This window comes from Parasteatoda tepidariorum, chromosome 1, assembly GCF_982258835.1.
Source record: "Parasteatoda tepidariorum strain Cologne lab strain chromosome 1, Ptep-v5.0, whole genome shotgun sequence".
Lineage (NCBI taxonomy): Eukaryota > Metazoa > Arthropoda > Arachnida > Araneae > Theridiidae > Parasteatoda > Parasteatoda tepidariorum.
In genome coordinates this window covers 26,914,707-26,934,704 of record NC_141755.1, presented here as the reverse complement: position 1 = coordinate 26,934,704, position 19,998 = coordinate 26,914,707, and the positions used below count along the sequence as shown (strand labels likewise).

The 19,998-nt window shown below is 29.5% G+C and overlaps 1 protein-coding gene across 23 annotated transcripts in view; it reads left to right on the top strand.

Moving 5' to 3' along the window:
- Nucleotides 1-19,998, top strand: part of LOC107450274 (phosphatase and actin regulator 2) — a 189,959-nt gene that overhangs the window by 156,029 nt on the left and 13,932 nt on the right. For 13 of the 23 annotated variants that reach the window (XM_071180087.2, XM_043041572.3, XM_087160532.1 and 10 more), the window contains 5 exons: nt 7,918-8,088; nt 10,315-10,419; nt 12,624-12,809; nt 14,758-14,952; nt 18,655-18,883. In XM_071180087.2, the coding sequence (XP_071036188.2) occupies nt 7,918-8,088; nt 10,315-10,419; nt 12,624-12,809; nt 14,758-14,952; nt 18,655-18,883 (886 nt within the window). Of the gene's footprint in view, nt 1-1,595; nt 1,674-4,462; nt 4,632-7,917; nt 8,089-10,314; nt 10,420-12,623; nt 12,810-14,757; nt 14,953-18,654; nt 18,884-19,998 lie in introns of those variants that run through there. The other 10 variants (XM_071180095.2, XM_071180094.2, XM_071180088.2 and 7 more) reach the window with 4 other exon arrangements.

Here is a 19,998-nt window from a genome sequence, read left to right as displayed (position 1 = left end):
AATTAGAAAACTTCTCCTACACTTGGGCCGTGGGTTGCTCGTAAATATGGCTGTTAACGATTCATTGAATAACTACGAATCGTTTAACGTTGCTCCAGGTAATTCATGAGGTATACGAGAATAATAGGTCGTATAAAAAGATTCCATTACGTATCTCCCCTTACGTATATGCTGATAGTTAAGTGAATTTAGCCGCTTAATATCCGTTGGTACCTCTGTCTAATGAGTATGAATGAATGGGATTTGCCATATGAATTGTGTAATTTCTTTCATCATGCTTAATGCGAAAAGAGAATTATTTCTCCCCGTGGGTCAAGGACACATGAGGAAAACATGTTCTGTTCGAGTAGATGCATTTTTTTTTTCTCTCCCTCCTGCATATTTGATATCATGCCAACACTTGATAATGAACTATTTGAAGTTTAACCTCCTCCGCTCAAAAGGGAAAAAAAATTATCCAGGGCAGGTGTTCTCGAGAAACTCCAGCCGTTTCGAGACGTTTAATTAATATATCTCATTTCTCTTTTTTGTTTTTGAAAAGTTTGAGAAATGGTAAAAATTTTTTTTTTCTTCCGAAGTCCAGTTCATGTGCGTGTTGAAGATTATGTTGTTTAATGTTGTCATATTATGGAAATGACTAAATCAACCGTGTTTAAATCGGAGTTTTCTTTATCGAGTTATGAAATTATGAATTAGTTAAAGTATTTGTAGTTCTTGTTGACAAAGTAGCTTTTTCTCGTTATGGAATTTTTCAACGTTCTCACTACTTCAAAAAGATCCTTTCAGTTTTTGTTTATTGATATGAAAAGTTTTACAGATATTCTAGTGTTGTTTAAATTTAGATGCATTTGATTAACTCAATACCTTAATTTAATTTTTTAGTAATTGAAGCTTGTTTTTTTGAAGAAATTTTCGGTGACAAAATAATTTAGCGTCTAGGCACGTTATATTTTTTTCCCGCTTACCATGATCACTCTTAAACTTATTTAAATGTAAGACAGTTTCAGACAAAGGGGTTTTAGGCAGGACGGTTTAAACCCTGGTTTCAACCATGGATTAATCCATTCTGTCCTAAACCTTGCCAACTCTGCTTCAAATTGAAGCGAAGCGATATGGTATTTTAATAATTGGTGGCGACTTACGCAGGAAGCACCGAATATGACTAATTTTGATGTCGAATTTAATATTACTGAAATTTTTAGCCAATTATTATTTTAAACTCGACTATATTACTAAAAAAATGATAGTTGAGAATGATTCGCTTACTTGCTATAGCGCATAATTTTCTATGCATCAAGAAAAATAAAATAAAAAAATAATAATAAATAAAAAAAAAGCAATATTTCTAAGAAAATGTGTCCTTTTTTTTCTTTTTACTAATACAGCCATCAAAATCAGTCCCATGTAAAAACTTTAATTTTGAATATAACTCTTTTTCTTGTTTTAAAATTCTTCTTGTCTATCAATATATTAAGAAATGACGCAATATATTAAAAGCACAATATATTAAGAAATGGATAAACAGGTAGAGAATTTATTGTTTGCTTAATATCACGAATCATTTTTTCTTCCTTTTTTCATCTCTTGCAGATTTCATTGGATTCAAGTGGTGAATTTGTATTATTATGGGTTCTAGGATCCGTAGTTTTCTATGTCTAGCAGAAAAACTGAAAGTAATGAGAGGTTTCTTACTGCAATGTTAACATTGTTTTTTAGACGATAATTTTTCTTTTCTCCCTCTGTCTTTTTCTCACTCCCCCCCCCCCTTTACTTATTTCTTGTTCATATTCAGTGTTTGAAACATATTCAGTGTTTGAAACATATTCAATGTTTGAAACATGGATATTTTACCAATTTGTCTTAACGTGTTTTGCGACACATTGCCTTATATTTCTCCTGTTTCGTATAGAACAAACATATAATAATGTTTTAAAAAGTGAAATATGTTAATTTATATCTCCTGTTTTTCCTATATATTTCTCTGTTTCAGCGAGGGAGGTGGTCGCGAACTCAGTATTGATTTCCCATTATTTGGCCTTTGACAATTAAGATAAAATGACTACGTTATGATTCCTACATGTATTTATGAAATATAAATTTCGCTTACAAAATAATTCAAGTAAAAAGGGTTAACAACGCTCGCCTTCGGTTGAATTTGCACAGTTACTACGCTTGACACAAAACTAATGAGATAGTTTAAATGGAAAAGTACTCGATCATCTATCTTACAACACCGAAACTGGTACACTCCTCATGCCATTTTGTCACGATTTTCCTTTTTTTTTTTGTTTTAACTTAATTACTATACTCTCGTGTAGTTGTGACGAAAGTGGGTCACGTGGATCACCGGCTTGTTCCTCCCATCGTTCTTTTCCGGCTAAAATCCTGCTTTTAAATTACTATTGAATTAACTTTTTCAAAAATGTGAAGAAAAAAAACTAAACGAGTTTAAATTGTTTTATTTTTGCTTGTCCGTGTTCCGTGAAAGTTTGAATGTGTGTACGGAAGTGTTGTGTTTGTCCTCCCCCCCTTTTTTTTTCTTCCCACATTCTAATAAAATAAACACGAGTTCATTTGTGTATATATGATTCCTGAAAAACACGTTTAGTAGAACGGGTTTGTTTGTTACTTTTTGGAATTCGAGCTTTTTGAACTTCAACCCTAAATTTGATGTTTACTTTTTCCCCATTGCTTGAAATGTAAGTGTATTCATGACAATAATTTTGATTGGAAACGGCGTTAGGTTTTTAAAACAATATAATTGGAATTAAAAAAAATTCTTCTATTCAATTTTTAAACATGATTATTAAGATTTAAATTTTTAAAAGGAGTCCCCGCACGAAATTCTTATTTGTTGCCCCTTTACAAATTTAAATTTGTAAAAACTGCCCTTTAACAAAGATTATAAAAGTATTGACTGTTAATAAAGTAAGACTGTTAATTTATAAAATTATTGCACATACGTTAAATACTTATGAGAATAAATATAATGACAGCTAAAATTAGGTTTTTACTTAAGACTTTTTCACAAATATATTTCAATTTTTCACAAAAATAGGCTTATGTGATAATGTTAAAAAATTTTTAATTTTAAAGGGTAATAATTCTAATTCAGCATATTAATATTAAAAAAAAATTTATTAGCTACCAGGTTTCGCTATCAATCGTTGTTTAAGAATTTGGGCAAAGCTGTATACTCTCGTAAAATTGGGGAAAAAAAAACGTGAGTGCTAGTATTACTGTTTGAGAACTATTTTCTTTTCATTTCTTATCCTATTTTCTATTTTATAACCGACATTAAACAGCTGACCCAATTCTGAGTTTACGCTCTATCTATCATTGTTCAACTTCTTGGCCTTGTAATATTGAACCCAAGACAGATGACAAGGGAACTCCTGGGTGAATCATTGGGACAAACTAGTCTTCGTGGAGGACTTTTTGATGGAACTAATACTCATTTGCATTACATGGAGAGGAATACCACGAAAACCTCTCGTGGTTAGCCCTACGGCAATGGGATTCAAACCTATAATCCGTCTACCACTGAGGATATTCTACGTCGGCTCTGTGGTCGGAGAGAGCCTGGAACAGAATTCCTATATACCAGCCGCCCCTGAGATTTGAACCTGGGTCACTTTATCGAGAAACGAACGCTCTATCCCCTGAGCCACCCCGATTCTCCTTGCTAATACGATCTCCTCTAAAAAAGAATTTCATGTCAACTCATAAAAGAATTGATTTTGGATTTTTTTTTTAAAAATAATTTTTTGAAGTATGTACCTTAATCAATTCAAAAATGCTAAATGCACAAAAATCTTAATTTTATATATATTTATTTAATTATTTTTTGTCGTTTATGTTGATTTTTCCGCTGAACGGCAGTATAAGTAAACGGCATGCTAAAAGTAATAATCCAAACTAAATATTTGGCTCCAAATTTAATTTATTATTTGTTCATAATGGGTTCAAAAATCAAATTTACGTCGTTAACATATTTACCAAAGTGATGTAAGAAACGAAAAATTATTGATTTATAATTGCATTCATATTTAATTGGTTTCTAGATTTCTGTTACAAGAGCACAATTACATTAAATATAAAGTTTAATTCCAAGGAAAGTTGTATTGTATAGTTATTAAATACTTTTTTTTTTGAATCGCTTATTTTATTTGAATTATCTGAACATCGAGATTCAGATTGTAATTCATAGTGAATTAGTCACTTTCACAAAATAAAGTTAAACCAAATTTATTTTTTCCTTCACTCTTAAGTTTCTGATTTCGGACTTAAATTCGAGGAAATTCAGCAGTTAAGTTTTCTAATTTTGATTTAAAATATCTAAATCAGAATTCAACCATCTCTTCAATAATTTCCGAGACTAATCTTAGTTGAGAGGTAAAAAAGCTACTTGTATTTCCGGACTCCCGTCATGAGTACCTAAGTTTCGTGATAGGGATGAACTTACGTGACGTAAAATGACATCACGCAAATAAGTACGAGCTTATGTCATGTGCACATTTGACTTACTTTAAATTGTTATGTGCATCGCCGTTTTGTTGTTAGACGACTGAGTGTGTGTCCTTTCCAAATAATCATGTTCCGGATCACCTTTCGCAAAATCCTCCATCTAAGTGAGTTATGACTAAATTGCTTATTTTATAAATATTTGTCAATTTTATCTATACGATGTATATAGCTTTTTAAAAACATTAAGATAGTGAAATTTGCAATATACACGTGCTTGAATTTTATACGCTTGAACTTTGCATGTGTTTTTTCAAGGTATTGCATTTATTTTAATTAATTTTCAATTTTATTCGCCTAAGTAATCGTCTGAATTTTTTATTTGTCTAAGTAATCGTCTGAATTTATTTCATATCCTGATATTCTTTCAAAAATTTTTTAATTGCAGCATTTAATCGGACGTTTGAATGACGAATTTGTCGAAAAGTGATTTTTCAAGAGACAACGAAATAAATAGACGTTTTCAGTTTTACTTCATAAGTTTCGAATTTTTGATTTTAATTGACTTAGTCCGATGCGTAGATTTTTGGTTTAGAATTATCGGCTCTAGATCCAGATGTTACTATATCGCACCTATAACTATGTTTATATTATATATCTAGGTTTTTAGTGTTAGTGTTTTTGATATAAGTAAAAATCAAAATTCATCTAACTTTATTATTTGAATTATTTTCGAGTTGTGGTCAAGATATAAAATAAATTTAAATCTTCAGGTGTGTTGTATAGCGTATGACTCATTTAACTTATTTAGAATTCATTGTAGTTGTTGTATTTAAAATAACTTCCAAATAGCGAAGAGAATTTTCTATTTAACGAACTTCTCATTGAGATCCACTTTTCCTATTTTCCAAAATATTTCAGAACATTTCAAACTTGCAAACGCATTTTATGGGGGAAGTGACCTTGAATTAATTTTCGAAGCCACTGTTTAATGTAACGTTTTACTGCCTGCTCTAAAAGTTATTTTAGAGGAAGCAGTAAAATCCCTTTCCCTTTTTGTTTGCATTTCAAACGAAAAACTCGGTCCAAATTAACGGATTTTTTCAGTAGCAATTAAACTTAAGAATGCATGTGATAATGTATGTTTAAAATTACTTTTGTAATAAATGCAGCTATAATTTTATACATAAATTTAGCTTTTTTTAGTAGAAAATGTATGTAGCATAATAGTGCAACTCTGGATAATGTTTTGCTCTATTCTTGCTTTCCATGAAAATTTCTTTCATGATTAAGATTTATTAAATAAATAGTAGATACTAGCTTACAAGATAAAGGTGCATCAATTGCTACTTTAATTATGCCTAATGTTTATGAATTTAAAGCCTGTTTTGTGTTGTTCAAGTATTTGAAAAGGTGATTTTTCTATTGAACGAGTTTTCCATATAACGAACCTATTATCGGGATTTAGTGACTTCGTTAAATAGAGGTCCGACTGTGTGTGTATGTATATATACTCATTTGGATTTTCTTACTTTGTGTAAACTGGAAAAAAAGTAAACAGGAGTGTATACTTTTTATGACTATTACCGACAAATGCTTAATATTTGTGAAGGAAATATACATTTATGTTTTTCTTTCTCACTGCTTTCAAATTTATTTTTACCTTTGTTGATTTCTGTAGTACTTAGCTTTTATTGTTTAGGTGTGATTAAAAAAAAAGTAAATTTGTAGGCAGTGTGTAATCTTGTGTATTTACAGCATTTTTTTTTTTTTTGCTTCTATATCGAATAATTTACTCCTTCTCAGCAAAGGATTTATCTTTTTGAGTTATGCTGGTGCAATAAATTATAAAATACTCCTGAAATCTTAAAAAAAAATTTTTTTTTCGATATTAACTTTCAAACATGCATCCCTGAAAAGCCAATTTTTTTCTTAAGTTAAAATTAATGTTTGCTTTCAACTTAATTTTAGTTTCAAAATAGTAGCCCGAAAGTTTTTAAATAAGTCTCGAAATTTGTCTAATTAATTTTGAGTAATTAGTACTTACATTCTAAGCCTGGCTGAACAATTTTTGAAAAAAGAGTATTTTTTTTTAAATTTTAAATAGTGGTCTGTAAGTTAGAGGATTTATAAATATATCTTAATGGAAAATTTAATTAAAACTGTTTGTAGACTATTTTTGTTGATTAATTTCAATATAGAACGTTGAGAATGATTTATTTTGAGTAATCGTCTTCCCCCTATTCATTTAAAACAGTGGTTACCAACTGGCGGCCCGCATCCGGCCCGCGAACTAAAATATATTAGTTTTCATTTTTTTGCGGACAATTTTCGAAAAAAAAAATATATTAGTTTAAAATACTTTTCATGCGTTAAAATAGAAACTAATTTCTTCGTTTCTGTGAAATTTAACATACTAACGGTGCAAAAAAATTTATTTCTCTGGTTCTGCATCCAAGAAAATATTTATTCAATAAAATATTTATTATTATTTCTAATTCAATACTTTTGTTTTGAACAACTTGATAAAAATCTGACAGTAATATTTAATGTTCCTTCAAGCATGAAGAGTCCTATATCAGGGATCTGTTTAGAAGAAATTTAACGGACCCTTCACAAAATATCTTTTCATAAAAACGGACCCTTCACAAAATGATTTTTCTTTTAATCGGACCCTTCACAAATTTGTTTATCTTCATTATTGTTTTGTTAATCGAATAAACCCTTCCCAGGAATGGGGGTGGGGGGAGAAAGACATGTAAACGAACTAAATTTTGTCTTCGGCAGACGCTTCTTCCTTTATTCGTCCGAAATGAATATTCTGTGTTCAGCAGTATAGGCTAAATACCAAATATTTATATGTTGCATCACTAATTTAGTAGCTGCAATTGCTGTTGATTTTTTAAAATTAAATTTTTTTACAGTGTTGAGCATAATCTTGTATGTCTTTACAATTTAAAAACTCATTGAAAAAGTTTTTTTTTGCAATAACGGACTCTATTTGCACAAATTCACGAAAGCGGACCCTGGTTGAAAGAATGTGACCTAACGTTTATTTTATATTCACAAATTACGAGTAATTTTTTCACAATTTTACAAAAACGGACCCTATTTGCACAAATTGACGAAAGCGGACCCTGGTTGAAAGAATGTGACCTAACGTTTATTTTTTATATTCACAAATTACGAGTAATTTTTTCACAATTTTACAAAAACGGACCCTTCACAAAATGTCTGAACAGACCCCTGTATATAAAATTTTGATAAAGTTGCTGCCCGCCATTTGACTGGTGTTTTTAATTGTGGCCCCCGGCCTCATATAAGTTGGAAACCCCTGATTTAAAATATATAATCTTTTTTTTTTTTTTTTTTTTTTTAAAATATGAACTGTGTTTTGGAAATTAAAAAATATTTTATGCTGCAATATTTCAATGTTTCTTCTTATTTTTGCAGGTAAAAAAACTAATGGTGCCATGAAAACAAGTTCCGCGGGGTCGACCCGATCCCCAACCCCATCCCCAGTGGACGGCAAACACAGTAGGTTTGCAATGCTGGGAAGGCTCTTCAAACCTTGGAAATGGAAACGGAAGAAAAAAAGTGATCGATTCGAACAGACTTCCAGAAGTAATAATTACTATTATTATTACTAGTATAATTGCGGAAGTGTCTCATGATTATTATTTTTATTGATTTATTTTAGTTCTTATACTGGTAGACAATAAAAACTCAATGTTATAAATGCTTTCGTGTGATATTAGTTTAAATTAGTTTTCTGGTGCTCGCAGTAAACTTACTTCTGAAGTAGTCTGAAAAAATTTTTTAATAAAAAAACGTTAAAGTTTTAAAAAACAGGTATCGTAAATGTTCGCTTTCAGGTTTTATAGGGTTTAGCTTCTATCGAGCGCGTATTCTTTGATTGTGCCGCAGAGATAAAAGCCTCCTTTTTTAATGATAGAGTAAAATATTTCATTTGGCTTTGAAGAGGAATAATAAATTTTCTTTAGTTCTTGGAGACGCTTCTCATGCGTCTGAACTTAGTCTCACTTTTTTTTAAAAATAAAATCAAATTAATGCAATGCAAACTTTAGAAAAATATTTTTGTGAATAAAAATATTTTAAAATATAAGTACACCTGATGGATCGCGCGCCATTGGAGGATACTTAATATATGTAAGGCCAGGTTGCTAAGATTCGAAGGAATTTGTAGCCGAACAGTTCGTTTCAGAAACTGTTAGATTAAATCAAGGTGTTCATTGTTTAGTTGTGTGCAATAATGTCATTCCTGAAAAGTCATAATTGCCGTGCTTTTTTTTTTAAGAACTTATTTCTGGGGAAAAAAAAAAGTGAACTCACTTGATCTTTTCTTACTAGTGGGGTTAGACCGGGTGCTATTTGTAAACTTTATAGGAAATTTTTAAATACTAAAATTTCAGTGAAAGAATAACTGACTTTTTTATTTTATTTTGCGAGACAATTTAAGAATATTATGTACAAAATTTACATCTAAAATGTTTCTCTACTCCACTTCATCTTTCGTGAGCTTAGCAGAAACTTTCTACATTGGATTCACCTTTCCTTTACTTTTTTTTTTATTTCTTCTTTTTAGTTAGTTCGAAAATACATAACAATGTAAACATCTGATGCTTTTATAGTTTTCAAGAAATATTAAGCAAGGTTTTCGATTTTTTTGTTGTTGATAAAACTTATGTTATATTCATTCTTCATCCTTTTTTTTTTTTTTTAAAGTCAAGTTTGCTTTGAGCTTTTCCTCTTTTTAGTCCCTGTAAAATATCCTTTTCTTGATATATATTTTTGTTTTATGTATATATATATATTGTTTTTTATAATTGATATCCATTTTTTTATTTGATGTATATATTTTTGATAAATATTTTTATCTTCAAAATCTGTTTTATGATATATGGTGAGGGTAGTAACCGGTCTCGAGAGCAGATATATTATCGAAACGAAACAGAAGCTTGCCTCTACGGACTAAATCTCCATTGTTTGTTAAGGTATGAATCCTTGGTAAACGTATAATAACAGGGTGGCCACCCACCTTGAAAACCTGGAATTATCAGAGGATTTTTTTTATACTGGAAAAAACCTGGAGAAATCAGGGATTTTTTAAGAAAAGCTGGAATTTTTTCATAATTTTACTAATTTTCTTAATTAAAATTATATTACCATCTGTTATACCTACTTTTAGACCGAAATTTATTGCCAAACAGTTGAAATACCATCAACTTGGCAATACTTCGCTTGCATCAAGATTTAGTCCATTATAACCCTGTTTAACTAAAATGTCACATGAAACTCCCATGGTTTCTTAAGGAATAGAGAACCTTTCCAGGTCACCATCACCTGAGTCAAATGATAAAATAACATTAAAAAAAACAATATTTTAAGTAAAATACTTATTGACGCTTTTCTTGTACCCATCCTACACTAAAGTGTAGCACTACAGTGTACACTAAAGTGTTTTATGAAGAAAAAAAAAGCATTTTGACCTGGAAAAATCAGGGAAATTTGAAACCTGATTTGAGTGGCCACCCTGAATAAGGTGGGTTAAATTATTTTTTTTATAAAAGAACATTAGAGGAGTTGACACAGGCAAACTTATCTACATAAACGCAATGAATTCAAGAAGAACAATACGCCAATATGGCAGCTCGTTTTCACTTAGTAAAATATACTCTGCTTATATGTGCTGAAAACAGAACTGATTTCATCAGAATCAACATCCGGGCTTCACTCTACTGTTCCCTATTATGTTTGTTTTCTCTAATTGTGTTATTGTGATTGAATCTGCATTTCTTCGTAGAATTAAGTGCGTGTTCGATTTTATAGCTCTGGAAAGGAAGATATCTATGCGTTCCACCAAAGAAGAGCTTATTAAAAAAGGCGTTCTGTTACCTGACGGTACGGATAAAGACCAAGATAGTAAACCAAATGGTAAGTATTGTGCTGACTTTCCTGAAATCTTATCACATTTCTGGTTTATTTTTGTATCCAGTCTTATTTTGGGGAGAAGCCATTATATTTTAGTAGGTTTAACTACCTATTTTCTAATAATTTTATTTTTTCAAACAACCTTGAAGTTTTTCTACTTTTTTTTATGATTGACTTTTATATCGAAACTGAAATGAAAAATTCGAGGGAGAAAAAGAGAGTGGAGGGAACAGGTTTTAACTAAATTGTGTGATGTCACAGCTCATACCCCATCCTCACAACTGTCACTACTTTTCTCCTTCCCCTCCAAGTGTGACATCACTTTATGAACGATTCTACGGCCCTTTTTGGATGATGCTATAAGTTTTTATTTAACGTTAATTACGCAAAAACAAAAATATTTGTCAAAAAATTAAAAGCCGGCCAATGTTTACTATTAAATTACCTTTAATACTATGCTTATTGCAGAATTGCGTAGGTATAATTTTAACAGAGAAAATTTAATAGAGAATCTAAAATACCCTACACTTTTGATCTCAAATTGTGATTGGATGTCGGCCTTGTATTTTACATGTTTCGAATAAACTGCCCAAATAGAGTAAGTATTCACAATCAGTTTACTTGTGAACATTCTTTTTAAAGGATAGTTAGAATTTTAATTTCCGGCTACCACCCACCCCATCAATAGTTAAGTTCGGTTGATAGGAAAAAGCCCCTTTCTCTCACCATTTTCATCCTCTTAGAAAATATTAATTTCTATTTTCCAGAAAGTCGTTGAATGTTTTAAAATCGGAATTTTTTTTTTGTTAAACCGACTACAGTTACATTACATCTACAGTTACATCACTGTTTGAATTTAAATATTTATTCTTTCCTTGATTTAATTGTTTGCAGAAATGAATTTAACTCTAACTTATAAATATCGAATTTTTGAGGAAAAGTGAAATCGCATTTTTTATTTTTGCACTTGAATGACGCGTTTTCATGGTTTTATAAAATGGATGAACCTGTTGAATTATGTTCTGATACTCATCCTCGTGAGAGATTCGAAGAAAATGCGGCGTGAGTGACGCCAAGACTAAATTTGAGGCCAAATTCATTTTCCACTGTTCTTCAGGGTTATTTTAAGATATTCGCATCTTCCCTTCACTCTTTCTTTGGACTCTTTTCCGATTGAATTCCGGAAGTGCAGGCTTTGCTCGGATTTCCAAGTTTTTTCCCAATTTTCGCAATTATGGACGAAATATGTCTTTGTTACGTTTGATGCCTGTTAATGGGTTGATGAACCCTGTTCTCTCCCATTTGAGATCATCGTGATTTTTTTTCTTCTTTTGACGTATTTTAGCTGAAACCGAAAGAAATAAACTCCGATTGCGCAATTATGTGTTAAGCGAAAGTCGTCTGACGTTTAACGATACTTTTAGTTCGTTAAATTCATCCTTGGATGTATGTTATTTTCATGTTTTTTTTTAAATTTGAAAGCATCAATTTAATTTTTTGTGTTATGTTCGAACGTGCTATACAGCGTTTTCTCTGAGAAGATAAATTAAATCGGCTTTTACATCTAATACTGCCGCGTCATTTTAAATGCTTTATGCAGAACTTTAACTGACATTACGTGTTTAATGTAATTAATATTTTTTTTCCAACTTACAACCTGAAGAGATTAATGCATTACGCATCGAATGTTATCGCGATGCGGCGTTTTATTTGAGAAAATGGATGAAATCGACATCGCGTATCTTGGTAATATGAATGAATGAATGACTCATCAGTTACGTTCTTGATGTGCGCGTATTTCGATAATTCATCGACGATTTCTACAATTAAAGCTGTTAATTTAATTTTCCTTTTCAAACGAAATTTCAATGATTATATAATATAAACAAACCTCTTATTCAAAGTTTGTGACGTAGTTAGTTGATTATATTTAGTTTTAATTTATATCGAGAGTAATTTTTTTCTTTCGCGTACGCAGCCGACATGTTAAAACATTCGCTATTAAAAAAATGCCGGGCGTAAAAAATTATGCATTAAGATTAATAAAAGTAATTTAAGATTTAAGTTATAAATCTCTTAAACTCCCAAGCTAGAATGTTATTTGTTGTGTCTTTATACAATTGTTTTTTTTTTTTAGAAAATGTTGTCAATTAAAAATTTCAAGTTTGACTTATGTTTTAAAAAGAATTTTTGTTTTTAATTTTTAGATTCCGTTCACCCCAATCACATTCCACAGGTTAATGGATTCGTCTCGGAGAGTGGTATGTCGGATGGCAATAAGGGGCGATGTTCGCCGATGGTAACGACGTCAACATTGTCTTTTGATACCTACACAAACACTGTTGTTGTGTCTAGTTCTTGTGTACCTGGGTCTCTCACTTCTCAGAATAATGGTTTGTATTTTTACATCACTACTTTCACACATTGTACAAGTTTATCCTTCACCCCATATTTTAAAAGATTATCATTGATTGACTAAATTGCTTAGGTTCACCCAAGGCATTTTGCCCTTAACTGCATTGTAATAATCGTGGAAACTGAATGAGAAACAGAATATCCATGGCTTTTTATATAAAATATATCAAAATTCAATTCTTGACAACCCTAGAAGTGCATTGGAAATCAGGTATTACATAGCTGCCAACCTTACTGGATTTTGCCAGATTCTCCTGGTCTACTGGTTTAATAAAAATTCTCCTGGTTTTTGTGAATTTTAGAAAATTCTGTAAAATTAAAAAAGTTTTCTTAAAAAATTCCTATTGAAATAGAATTTTTGTGCAGATTATTGCTTGAATATTTAAATAAGTGTTTGCATAATAATGCATAAAGAAGCGAGCCTCATTTATAAAAGTCAGTTAACAATCTTTAATGAATTAAATCCTTATTACTGTTCAAAATTAAGACTAAACATAATACATAACATTTCAAGTTCATTTAGTGTTATTTATAACTGGAAAATATTGCAGTTTTTTCACTTTATTTTGATGACTAAAAATCTCTGAAATTCCCTATGTGTAAAATATTTAAAACATTTTGTAACAAGTGTCAAGAAATTTATACTTTTTCGTAAAATCTACTGGATTTTTCCGTATCCATGTTGGCAGCTATGGTACATTATTTGTTATCAACAAATCTGTATAATCTTCATCCATATTACATTGATTTATTGATAAGGTTTTGTTTCATTAGTTATGATTAAGCAAATTCTTGAACTTGTCAAGCCTAAGAATTTTTAAATTTTCCATCAGTAGATTAAAAATTTTGTACACACTTTCTTTTTTTTCTGGTTAGGCTGTTTAAAAATCATCTAAGTAATTTTTCTGAAATGAAACCTTCAATGAGCTATTGTATATACTTTACTAATGCTCTTAATTCAGTTAACTTTTTGTTGAAATATCTATAAAAATTTTTAAATTTCTTTAAAATAGAACTTGATAATAAGAATATTGTCAGTAGTGAAATTGATAATAAGAATATTGTCATTGCAGGTTAAAATATTGTCTGTAACAACTTAGTTGCTATTCTTGATGAGTTCTCATATTTTTAATCAATAAGGGTCACTTTTCTATTTGCAGTAAGGATAAGCCTGTTTTAATTCTCATATTTGTGCCCCCAAGAAAGTGATTTTTTTTTTCATTAAAGATTTTTCCAGTAAGTTTCCAGTGCTTAAAAGTTATTAACATTAGTTTTTTTTATTGAATTGTCAGTTTGGCGCAGTGTAGTTGTTTCTGTGCCTTGTTAAACCCTATTAGTACTTTTTATTATATAAAAAGTTGTCATGTATAATACTTTCAATAAAATCCATATTCCAGTGAATTTGTAGTGGGAGTTAAAATTTTATAACCAGTGTGCAAAAAAAAGTGAATAAATTCAAGTAAACATAAAGGTATCAAAAGACCAAGTAAGCGTTAAATGTAATCATTTCAGACTTTTCTTGAAGTTGTAATTTGACTCTTATAGGATAAGTTTGAGATTCTCCATTAGTGAAAAAGAGGAATGACTGTGTTTTGATGGATTTTTTCCAATATTGTGCTATGTATTTATAGTTTTTATTTTTAACTGTAAGTGTTAAATTTCTAATAGAGTTTTGGTTTGAAAATAAGGCCCCCGATCCTGAACATCTTAGTCTTGAACATCTCTCAAAATTAGTATTTTTACAATGCTACTTTAAGTAGCTTTTTATGATTTATTTATTATTTTGAGTTATTAAAAATATTTTGTTTGGATAATTACTTTATTATTTTTTGTCTGGAATTTATTATAATTTTATGATTTTTGTTTTAAACCTTGAGATGTAAAAGCGATGTGAAAAGACTTCTGATGTGGTATTCCTTTTTGTAGCCATACCTGTGATACATAATGTTTCCCTGTTGAACCTTCCAGATGTAGAAGAGGTGCCTTCCCATGATGGGGAAATAATTCTATCTTCTCTTCCAGAACCACCAATATCTGTCAATGATATTGGCCCTATCCCACCACCTCCAATGTTCTCAAATCCATCACCTCTTTTACTCTCTAAGTTTCACTCACACTCAGGTTAGTATCATTGAATCAATCAATTTTATTTTTTAATTTTGTCACTCTGTGAAACAATTAGACACAAAATAGTGTTTAATTTAGGTATTCATGAACAATTAAAGCAGGAAAAAGTAATAAAAAGCAATAAAATAAAATATATGTGTGTTGGCAAGACAGCACTTCTTCTTGGGACACATTACCTACCAACACACTGGAAGCCTTTCTGTTGTCAGTGGAAAAACCAAAACTGACAGTGCCCCGAGGTCCCATAAAAGTAAAATAAAGCAAATTTGATTTTAGGTGCTTTTCCATTTTGATTTAATGTTTTAATTATTAATTTACCTTTTTGTCTTTTTCTGTATTTGTAAATTAGATTCATTTTCTGATTACACAAAATAGTGTTTAAGATTAACTTTCATTGATAGTTTCTTGTTTCTTTTGTCATTTCAGTTTTTGAATAGAGTAATGTTACGAGAATTAAATTTGAATAGTAGAACACTCAATATTCGAACTTCTCTTCTTGAAATGCAGAGTTCATAGTTGTCTTGCTTTTCCGGATAAAAAATATTTTGTCACAATTTTTAGCTTTTTGTCCTGACATTTCTGATTTTTGAGCCTCTTCAGAACTGAATATTATATTTTCTAACAATACAGTTATGGATTTTTTAAAAAAAAAATCAAAAGATATGAATTTTTGATCCAACTTTTTATTTAAAGTAGAAATATTGGAAACTGCCAAATTCAATAGTTTAAATTTAGGGATTATCCACTAATTATATGCGTTTAGACTTTGTGTTACCAACAGTTTTCATTAAATCCTTTTTGCGAATTCAGCCATTCTAATGAAAAAGAAAATCAATTAACAATTTTTCATTATCAAATTTTTATGATGAATTCAGGAGTCTTAAGGTAAATATTTTTTAAGCAAATGCAGTGACAAATTTTGTAGGTTTAAAATCCTGTGTAGTTAGTCAATTCCTGATTTGACTCTTTCATTCGAATTAAAAAATGATAGATTACAATCCATCTAATACTGTATTCATTTCGTAGAATTTTTAAATGATGAATTGAAGTATCCATAAAAATTACTTTTGAGCAGGAATGCTAAGTGTGATATTTACTGCTTTTAGATTTTATGGAAACCCTATTTTGAAATTTGATTAAGAAAATCTTGAACTATTTGATTATCATAATCTTGAACTAAATTACAAATTTTAATTGTGTATCGATGTGAGGGAATAGTAACTGATATTGGTTATTTTTTTTAATGCTACAGTGCTATAAAAATTTTCCATTCATAGATTTTAAACTATTATGAGTTGTTCAGTGTTAATAAAATTCTACTGAAAACTTAAAATTTTCTGTTCTAAACAAAGTAATTCTGAGATTAAAGAAAAGTGTATTTTATGTTCTTTTTTTGGTGATAAAATTTGATTTTATTACACATAGAGCAAATGATACTTTTTTTAAAATACATAATTTTTCTTTTTAATAACTAGTCTTTAATGTTTCAAAATGAAAAAAATGTCTTTTTTTTTAATGTGCTATTATTCCCACTATGAATTCTATAAAATATATAAATTATAAAGTTTTTTTTTTTTTTTTTTTTTTTGTGTGAAGTGCACAGTTTTTATATTTTCTCAATTTCAATTCACTAGCTATACCTGATATGAGACCTTCAAAATTAAACTTTCTTTGTTATGCGCGGAATTGTTCACACATAAAATTTTAATTTCGGAAAGTATAATTATTTTTTGAAAAAGCTAGTTTTTCAGAGCATATTGATAAAATTAGATAAGTGATCCAAAATCCAAATAATTTTATGCAACATAGTATCAATCCTAATTATATCAGATTATTGCAATTATAACACTTTTATTTTTCATTATAAATATTTTATGGTATTATCTTTATTATAGCTTACTTTTGGCCGAAACTAACTTTTTTTCTTTAACTTTTTAACCTTTTTCCTCCCAAAAAACAGCTTTTTATTTCCATTCTTATTTCTTCAAACGTTTTGCAAATATTGGTGTCAGCAATATCTTTGGAGTCGACATCTTTCTATTTATCTTTCTATCTAGACATCTTTAAATTTATTTTTTATATCTCTATAATTTTTCCTATTTGATTTTTTTTGTCAGATTTATTTTAACTGATTTTGTGAACCGCATATACAATATTGTTTATGCTCATTAGGTAGAACTGCATCCAATTCTTGAGTCATTAAACTCTACCTTCAGTGCGATTTAATTTTTTTACAGCATAGCTGTCAATCAAGTTTTTAAAACTTCATTGTATTAAAAAAATTATGGTATATAAATAAAATATTTTAATCAAGAAACAAGTAGTGTCCTGCAAATTGAGCGGAAATGTTTTTAAAATAATGTCTAATGAAGTACAAAAACAACAAAAGGAAACTAAGTTTGAAAAAATACATATGCTGTATATTTTCTTCCATGTTTTAATTAATACAATGTTTCAATTAAGATTTACAGATTATACAATAAAGACTTTATTCTATAATAAACATTTTTCATTACAGTAAGTTACTTATTCATAATCAAAATGACAGTGATTATGTGTTAGAAATTTAGTTCATTCTATTTGTTAAGTTTTTCATTAAATATATAATCTATGGTGTAAAAAGTTTCACTGGTAAAAATTTACTTTGCATCTATCAGCTGTTGTCTTAAAGTAGTATCTAAAAGTAATCTAAAGTATATATAAATCTGATCAGTAAAATTTTGTATAAAATAAGTGATTCATTTCATTTTTGTGTTTGATAATTGCATAAACTAGTATACTCATTATTCATACTAGAATTTTAAAGTATTAATCTTTTATTTTCCACTGACACCACCTATACAGTGACATAGAAATTCTCCACTCTAAAACTTTAATAGTTTTATATCTTAATAATTAATAACCACATTATTTTATTAGTTTTAGATATTAATTTAAAATATTGTGCTTTGTAGTTTAAATGATTTTAATGTTCTTATTAGTTCAAACTACATATTAAGTGCTCGTAGTGTGAAAGGTTGAACTAGGGGTGCACAACCTGTGGCCTGCGGACCACATGAGTGACCTGCAGGAACTTCTGAATGCAATAAAAAAAAATTCTTTTAATTTGGTTTTTGTTGAAACATTATAAATTTTCTTTAATTAAAATATTTTATTCAAATTAATGTTACTCTATAAAATGCATATATTTTTTTGCAATTTCATTTTATTAGCTTCTTTTCAATTAGAATTTATATCCTCCTCTCTGTATTTCTGTATATATGTATATATTTGATAAATTAATTATTGTGAAAAATGGGAAAAGTTTTTTTAAAAAAAGTATCCGTTTTTTTTAGATTTAAATAAATTTAAATAATTGAAAGTATTTAATTTTCTGCAAATATGTTATTCAGTTTATTGATTAAAATATTTAGTGCTTAGAACACTAATGTTTTTATAAAAATAATATTTGCCGCTAACATGACTAAATATGCGTGCAGCCCTTCGTTAATCTACCTGCCGTGCAAGTGGCCCTTCCCTGAAAAAGGTTCACCCCTAGGTTAAACCTTGTGTACTCACTAACAAACCTTCAACATTGGACAGACTATATAATATGCGGTCTTGTAAAAGAAAGAGGAAAAATATTACAGTAATGTTTAGATTTTGGTATTTTTTATTATGGAATAAAAATTGCAGTGTGTGAATTCTTTGTTCCAGTTGAATCTTCTGATGATGCAGAGGAAAGGAATGCACCTGAGGTGAAAATGCCTGTCCCATGTGTAGTGTATGTTACTCAAAGAGAACCTACTGTTGACTTCTCTTCTGTTGAAGAGATCCCTGCCAAAGAACCTCACCCTATGTCAGCTATGCCCAAGAAAAGTGCACTCAAGAAAAAAGGCCCCTTTACCTGCGCAGATTTCCAAAGGCTACAAATTGTTCAAGCTAGGTAAATCTATTTTAGTCATATTTCATTTGGGAGCAAGCAGGTTAAGGCTCCACAATTAAAAATTTAAATTTAAGAATTAGGAAAATTAAAGAATTTAAAGTGTTTTAGTGGCAATTGTGCACCATCCTCCTTCCCAGACAAGCTGGTGTTAATTTATATACTTTGTAGCCTCTATTTCTGATCCAAAACCAGAAGACAAGGGAACTCTTAGATTAAATCAAACATTGAAACAAATTAGCCTTCACATAGAACTTTTGATGGAGCTACATTGCTTTACGAGGAGAGGAAAACCATATATTAAGTTAAGCTAGGTTGAAATTTTGCTTAAATTAACTTAGTGGCACGCTTTTTGTTTCTGGGCTGGAGACGTGCCCTAGGAGGTGCGGCATAACTAATTTTTCATATTTTCTCTACAATTTTTGGCGTATTTGATGCTTTTGTGCACCTGATTTGAATTACTTAGTGTCTTAAAGCTATCTAGTTAGAGTATTGTATCCACACTATAGTCTGTGTTTGTAATCTAAAACAAAAATATTGCCTTTGAACAACTAAATTGTTTGTGGTGCATAGCTGCATAGCTGAAGTTAACAAGTTTTATATAGGGCAATCTAAATGCAAATTAAATTAATCCTTATTAATTGAAATGTTGATTTAGTTCCCTTTCAGTAGGGTAGTTTAAATCTGTGGGAAAGTAATCAAGCTTGAAAAGACCGGTAACTTTTGAATGTGAGATACATTAAAGGTTTCATTTAGAGTTTTCGTAATATTACTATTCCAATTACTTTTTTTATAATATTACTATTAATTTTTCAAAATTTGTATTAAATCTGCCATTTACGAAATTAATTTTAAAAAATTTGCTTTTTAAACCTGAACACACTCAAGACAGACATAAACCACCAGCACTTTCTTTTATTTTGTATATATAAAAAAAAAAAAAAAAAATTAAAATTTTCTTACATTGTTTCTTAGACTTTGAGTGTGATCTTTAGAAAATCTTAATTTCAATACTTTTGAGAGTCTAAAATTTATATAAAGCAATTAATTTTTTTTTGTTGAATTTATGACTTTTAAATATGATAATAAGCTGTTAATTAAATGTGTATTATCCACAC